This window comes from Eufriesea mexicana, unplaced genomic scaffold, assembly GCF_001483705.2.
Source record: "Eufriesea mexicana isolate 0111107269 unplaced genomic scaffold, ASM148370v2 scaffold1357, whole genome shotgun sequence".
In the NCBI taxonomy this organism is placed as follows: Eukaryota; Metazoa; Arthropoda; class Insecta; order Hymenoptera; family Apidae; genus Eufriesea; species Eufriesea mexicana.
This window is the reverse complement of record NW_016909472.1, coordinates 297,119-304,948: the sequence shown is the minus strand read 5'-3', so window position 1 is coordinate 304,948 and position 7,830 is coordinate 297,119. Positions and strand designations below refer to the sequence as shown.

The 7,830-nt window shown below is 30.8% G+C and overlaps 1 protein-coding gene across 2 annotated transcripts in view; it reads left to right on the top strand.

Annotated features, from left to right (window-relative positions):
• The window catches only part of LOC108548000 (glutathione S-transferase 1), a 9,018-nt gene extending 5,924 nt beyond the window's left edge, over positions 1-3,094 (top strand). The window contains exon 6 of one of the 2 annotated variants that reach the window (XM_017900753.1): positions 2,878-3,094. In XM_017900753.1, the coding sequence (XP_017756242.1) occupies positions 2,878-3,021 (144 nt within the window). In that variant the 3' untranslated portion in view covers positions 3,022-3,094. The remainder of the gene's footprint in view (positions 1-2,877) is intronic. The other variant, XM_017900752.1, reaches the window with a different exon arrangement.
• Positions 3,095-7,830: the final 4,736 nt, after the last annotated feature.

The window sequence follows — 7,830 nt, the reverse complement described above, 5'->3', positions numbered from 1 at the left end:
AGGGAAAGAATACAAAATTATTTTGTAGTAAATGCCAGAATGTGGAAGAATAACGAGAAAATAATGATATCTGATTTTTATTAAGTTAACTGTGTTACTGAAGACAGAAAAGACCAATTTACTAGAAGCGAAACGGTCAAAGAAGTTACGTTAATTTTCGTATATCATACGTAAACTGTAATAATTAATGTAGTATGATGAAGATAAATAGGTATATATGATCACGTTTCTATCTAAATAAAAGTAAAAATTAATTTTGTCCAAGGGGACTATACCTTCTCAGAAATTGTAAATTTAAAATATCCAAAACATTATTTTGACCACTTTAATAGTTCTAATGTTAATTCGTGTCATATTTTCAATAAAATTCAAACACGTTCTTTGCTACTTGTAACATTTTTCGATCTATTTAACACGTTAATTTATATTCTGATGGCATATGCTATTAAAATGCAATAAGCGAGGAGGAGAGATAAAATATTTAGATCAAAACGGAAAATGGATAAGAGATAATAAAGTATAATTTTAACAGAATTACGATTTCACCATTTTTCCATAAAACATGAGTACAAATATAGTATATACTATTATATGTAGTGGCCGCAGTACAAAAAGGAATTCAACAATTTTTATATTTAGTAAATTCGAGAAATACTACTAAAATAATTATCAACGAAATCCGAGGATAGGTAAATTTCCACTCCCACTTAACTGGTTATCTGATTCGATATTTATATTCATGTTATGATACTTGAAAGTTTGTCATAAGTACTCGATATTTACAGTCGTTTAAAATTTTTATCACTTGCTTTACTTATCTTAGTACTTCAAATTATCGTCCCCCTCATAAGATTGGTTTAAAAGGTAACACGAACGATTACGTAATATCACAGTTACAAATTCAACACACATGGTAATATACTATTTATTCTCGGCTTAAGATGTTTTGACCTTGATAATTTACCGAAGAAATATGAAATTCTAACACAGTCAATGATGAGCCTCGTATTTATCAGTAACGTTACTTCTTAAATGCACCTACATATCGTATACTATTCATAATTTATAAGTCAAAAACGAAAACAGATTCCTAACTGATATCTAACGTAACAAACATATTATTTATAAAAAGAACCTTTATCAGTGGACACTTATTAACAAATGCACTTATCAATTTGGATACACTAACTGGTAATTTTTTAATACACTTATCGATAAAAATTAAGAAACTGAATAATCATTTGTGAATTTTTGTATACTTTTAATCCTTTAATATATATTAAAAATTGAAAATAGAAAAAGGAATAAGAATCTTACACATTAATAAGCAATAAGTTTTAGCCTATCTTATTAAAGCCTATTTTTAATCGTAATCTATGTGTTTCAGCATATGAAGAATATACCAAAATTCTCAAGTTATTATTCGGTTTCTTAACTTTTGTTTCTAAATATATTTATTCAAACGTATTCAAAAATATTTATTAAATTAACATTTATGCGAAAATATATTACGATATTACGATATTAGTAAATAAACAAAATATAAAAGATAGTAATATTCAAATAAAAGAAATAAAATTTCATCGCTGAGTAAATGACTTAATCTTTATAATAAACAAGATTAATCACGTGCTACACAAGATCGTTGATATCTTCTCTTATATAATACGTCATCATACTGTGCTCAAAGAAAATTCGTAGTTACGGATCGTTCAATCTTCGACTACACATTCTTTCGCGTTTTTCATTCAATATCCTTTTCTTGCTGTGGAAAGTATTCGTATGCTATGAAGTATCCTATAGCAAAGAGAAAGACAAGAGAAGCGCAGATTACAAATTATAAATAACAAGATATATCTGTAATGGTAACACCGCCATCGATGCATAGAAACAAAAAGCGAAAAATAATTTTGGAGCGAACAACAGTTTAAAGGGGTATCCTAGTAGACCGCAATTTTTTGGGTGCTTTTGAAATTATTTTTTAAAAAACGGTAACATTTATGTATCAAATTTTTTCGCATATTTTTCAGCAATATTTCACGAATATATAGAATTCTTTTAACATAAAAATGTTGGTAACCACAGGAGATATAGTTGCTTCAGCACAATTCTTTTTATTAAAAATATCTGCACGCTTGCCACGATTCCGATCATACTGACTGCTAGAAACAAAATAATTAAACATCATTTTAATATAAACGTAGCTAGAGTGTAAGCCAAAATTGCCCGAAAATGTCGAAAATAAAAAATTTAGCAGCATATTAAAATTACATTATCAACTTTTCTTTATCTTTGACGTGTTACAAAAATAGTAAGTATATTTTCCGTTTATCGGATTTTGGAAATTTTGGTTCAGTTAATAAAGGTGCAGGCTGTTGAAGATTCCCGCCAAGTTTGGTGTTAAACTTGATATATCGTGACAACGATATTTACATTTACAAAAATTTGGTTTCGAGAAAATCGCGTTTAAAATTTTTCATTTCTCATATGAATATGTATAATTATATACAATCAATCTGCTCAGCAATTAGTGATAAGTTGAACATTACAAATAATTCAGTACATAAATATCTGAAGCTGTTTAATAAAGAATTAAAAGAGACTTCTTTTCGAGATTCAAATCCTTAAACTGTCAAAAAAGAAAAAAAGAAAATATAAAGGAAGGATAAAAACCAAACACGTTGCGGACAAATGCTTGTAACTTCCTTCATTTTGCAAATCTTGTAATATTCATTGACAGAAATATTTTCAAGAGCATATACTTTCAGCATATGAAGTAAAATGAACTCGATTTTGTCGAAGTTCTAGACTAGAATACGTACTTAAAATTTCTTGTACATCATATCACGTTTATTTGATATATCGTTTTTGCAACAGGTTCTCGACTACGACTTGAGCAAATACAAGAATGTTACCAGGTGGTTTGCAAAGATGAAGTCAGAAGCACCGAAATACGAAGAATACAACAACGCTGGAGTAAAGGCATTCAAAGCTATGGTGGATAGTATGACGAAGCAATGAACAATGAAGTGTGATAATACCATACGAAACTAACGTCAGAGTCATATTATTAATTTCGTTCACAATTAATTTTATTTTCTATGAAACATAATTTTGTATAAATAAATAGTTTATTACTTCTTCAGGAAGGAAATCTATTTGAGTTTAATTTTCGTTAATAAATTTGTTTTTTAACGCATTGACTGCTTTGGATTGAAATTTGTTTTCTCAATAAGAGTAATTTAAATTATTAAAGTTATTGAAATTACGAAACATATTCAACGATTAAGAATTTTAATTAAAACATGATATATTATACAATTTGAACCGCACTGTTAAGTAGCGTCATGTAAACCTTGCATAGCAGTCAAGGTGTTAATACTAACAGATGTTTTATTTAATTTACATGTATGTTTTAATTTTTTTATCGTTTTGTATTTTACAAATAATCAGTTTAAAGATGCCATATTAATGGAAAATCCCCCAAAATTAATCAATATAGACTCCGCCATCCTCTCTTTCAATCTTCAGACAATAATTCAAGCAAGAGACTATCATATGTCAAACTCAGTTTAGGATAGTAACGCAAATGAAAATCAACAAGAGAACAAAGATATAGATGCTTGAATTTAACGCTCGAAGCTGACAAATGAGTTAACACGATCAAAGATGAGATTGTAGAAATTTCTATAATTTTTATTTTTTCTTAATAGAAGCAAGAATTGTCCTAAATTGACAGAATCTTTAATATAATTAGATTAATCATGATGACTGTTGACGAAATGAATATTTATTTAAATAAGTTACGCGAGTTATATTTCATGAAGTAATTATAATTTACACAGTAATCAATGAACCTTATTTTCTAATTTCATTAATCACGATACAAATTATGTGCTTATATCGTATAGATTATTTATAACTTATATTGTATAAAGATAATTGTATTATGTAATTATATATTATTCGTGTTTCCTGTTCGAGTGCTCGATTTTAACTAAATTTTTTTACGTGTCTTCGTCTCGGTCATCTTTAACGTGTAACGCCTTGGTGAGGTCTACGAGAGATCTCCTTATCCCGACTGTTGTTATGTTTTACACGACTGTTTAGATTTTTTCCTTTTAGGGACTGTCTAAACCCTGTCAGCATTTGAACCTCCTCGCCATTGTTGTTTTATTTTGTGCAGCATCGCTACGTATATATAATTAATGCAATTATATATTTACAAAAATATAATTACTATTGGACATCGCTTAACACGGCTTGCGCTATTTAAAATATGAAATTGTAATATCTTTATATGTAAGTTGGATCATGAAAGTATAATACGAATATGTAATAACATAATAACAATGAAAATATATAACATATAAACAGTTTACATGCAATAGGTATATGAATAGTCATACGAAATATTTTTATTACATTTTCAATTATCTTACTGTACTTTTTACCTATACACGAAATGATTCTAAGAATTGTAAGATTGAATAACATATGTAACTGCACTTTATAAATGCACGAATGTGTTTGCGAAATAAATTTTGTCACTAAATGATAGTGTCACGATCTGGGTTATAATTACCGGGCACAAAAGCCACGGACGCACGGGTACCCGCTTGTGAAGTCTAAATTTCCTTCGCCTTTAGACCCCACGTTGCACGTACGTCAACGTCTGGTCGGGGACCAAGGGTTCTAGTCGCGTGAGACTGCGTCGCGTTTACAGGATTCGACGGCTGGGCCGATACTCACACGGTCGCTGGAGGTATTGGTGGGCGTTGGTGATAATACTTCGGAGATGTTGGGTAGTGCCTCTTGAGGTCCGGGTTTGGTGTTAGATGACTCCTCAGAGGTCCGGATTCTGGGCGTTCTCAATTGTCACGATCTGCTGTCTTGGGCCGGCAGTTGACTCGTTCTTCGGCGATGATTGCGAATTGGGACGAGGTTTCAAGGAGAAATTCACTAAGTTCACTCTTCAGGCTTTGCTTTTAGACAGTGGAGGTTTATTCTTGCTTGTGGTACAAAATCACTATGGTTTAACAATTTAATAACTGAACGACTTGATGTAATTTAGCAGCATATTAAAATTACATTATCAACTTTTCTTTATCTTTGACGTGTTACAAAAATAGTAAGTATATTTTCCGTTTATCGGATTTTGGAAATTTTGGTTCAGTTAATAAAGGTGCAGGCTGTTGAAGATTCCCGCCAAGTTTGGTGTTAAACTTGATATATCGTGACAACGATATTTACATTTACAAAAATTTGGTTTCGAGAAAATCGCGTTTAAAATTTTTCATTTCTCATATGAATATGTATAATTATATACAATCAATCTGCTCAGCAATTAGTGATAAGTTGAACATTACAAATAATTCAGTACATAAATATCTGAAGCTGTTTAATAAAGAATTAAAAGAGACTTCTTTTCGAGATTCAAATCCTTAAACTGTCAAAAAAGAAAAAAAGAAAATATAAAGGAAGGATAAAAACCAAACACGTTGCGGACAAATGCTTGTAACTTCCTTCATTTTGCAAATCTTGTAATATTCATTGACAGAAATATTTTCAAGAGCATATACTTTCAGCATATGAAGTAAAATGAACTCGATTTTGTCGAAGTTCTAGACTAGAATACGTACTTAAAATTTCTTGTACATCATATCACGTTTATTTGATATATCGTTTTTGCAACAGGTTCTCGACTACGACTTGAGCAAATACAAGAATGTTACCAGGTGGTTTGCAAAGATGAAGTCAGAAGCACCGAAATACGAAGAATACAACAACGCTGGAGTAAAGGCATTCAAAGCTATGGTGGATAGTATGACGAAGCAATGAACAATGAAGTGTGATAATACCATACGAAACTAACGTCAGAGTCATATTATTAATTTCGTTCACAATTAATTTTATTTTCTATGAAACATAATTTTGTATAAATAAATAGTTTATTACTTCTTCAGGAAGGAAATCTATTTGAGTTTAATTTTCGTTAATAAATTTGTTTTTTAACGCATTGACTGCTTTGGATTGAAATTTGTTTTCTCAATAAGAGTAATTTAAATTATTAAAGTTATTGAAATTACGAAACATATTCAACGATTAAGAATTTTAATTAAAACATGATATATTATACAATTTGAACCGCACTGTTAAGTAGCGTCATGTAAACCTTGCATAGCAGTCAAGGTGTTAATACTAACAGATGTTTTATTTAATTTACATGTATGTTTTAATTTTTTTATCGTTTTGTATTTTACAAATAATCAGTTTAAAGATGCCATATTAATGGAAAATCCCCCAAAATTAATCAATATAGACTCCGCCATCCTCTCTTTCAATCTTCAGACAATAATTCAAGCAAGAGACTATCATATGTCAAACTCAGTTTAGGATAGTAACGCAAATGAAAATCAACAAGAGAACAAAGATATAGATGCTTGAATTTAACGCTCGAAGCTGACAAATGAGTTAACACGATCAAAGATGAGATTATAGAAATTTCTATAATTTTTATTTTTTCTTAATAGAAGCAAGAATTGTCCTAAATTGACAGAATCTTTAATATAATTAGATTAATCATGATGACTGTTGACGAAATGAATATTTATTTAAATAAGTTACGCGAGTTATATTTCATGAAGTAATTATAATTTACACAGTAATCAATGAACCTTATTTTCTAATTTCATTAATCACGATACAAATTATGTGCTTATATCGTATAGATTATTTATAACTTATATTGTATAAAGATAATTGTATTATGTAATTATATATTATTCGTGTTTCCTGTTCGAGTGCTCGATTTTAACTAAATTTTTTTACGTGTCTTCGTCTCGGTCATCTTTAACGTGTAACGCCTTGGTGAGGTCTACGAGAGATCTCCTTATCCCGACTGTTGTTATGTTTTACACGACTGTTTAGATTTTTTCCTTTTAGGGACTGTCTAAACCCTGTCAGCATTTGAACCTCCTCGCCATTGTTGTTTTATTTTGTGCAGCATCGCTACGTATATATAATTAATGCAATTATATATTTACAAAAATATAATTACTATTGGACATCGCTTAACACGGCTTGCGCTATTTAAAATATGAAATTGTAATATCTTTATATGTAAGTTGGATCATGAAAGTATAATACGAATATGTAATAACATAATAACAATGAAAATATATAACATATAAACAGTTTACATGCAATAGGTATATGAATAGTCATACGAAATATTTTTATTACATTTTCAATTATCTTACTGTACTTTTTACCTATACACGAAATGATTCTAAGAATTGTAAGATTGAATAACATATGTAACTGCACTTTATAAATGCACGAATGTGTTTGCGAAATAAATTTTGTCACTAAATGATAGTGTCACGATCTGGGTTATAATTACCGGGCACAAAAGCCACGGACGCACGGGTACCCGCTTGTGAAGTCTAAATTTCCTTCGCCTTTAGACCCCACGTTGCACGTACGTCAACGTCTGGTCGGGGACCAAGGGTTCTAGTCGCGTGAGACTGCGTCGCGTTTACAGGATTCGACGGCTGGGCCGATACTCACACGGTCGCTGGAGGTATTGGTGGGCGTTGGTGATAATACTTCGGAGATGTTGGGTAGTGCCTCTTGAGGTCCGGGTTTGGTGTTAGATGACTCCTCAGAGGTCCGGATTCTGGGCGTTCTCAATTGTCACGATCTGCTGTCTTGGGCCGGCAGTTGACTCGTTCTTCGGCGATGATTGCGAATTGGGACGAGGTTTCAAGGAGAAATTCACTAAGTTCACTCTTCAGGCTTTGCTTTTAGACAGTGGAGGTTTATTCT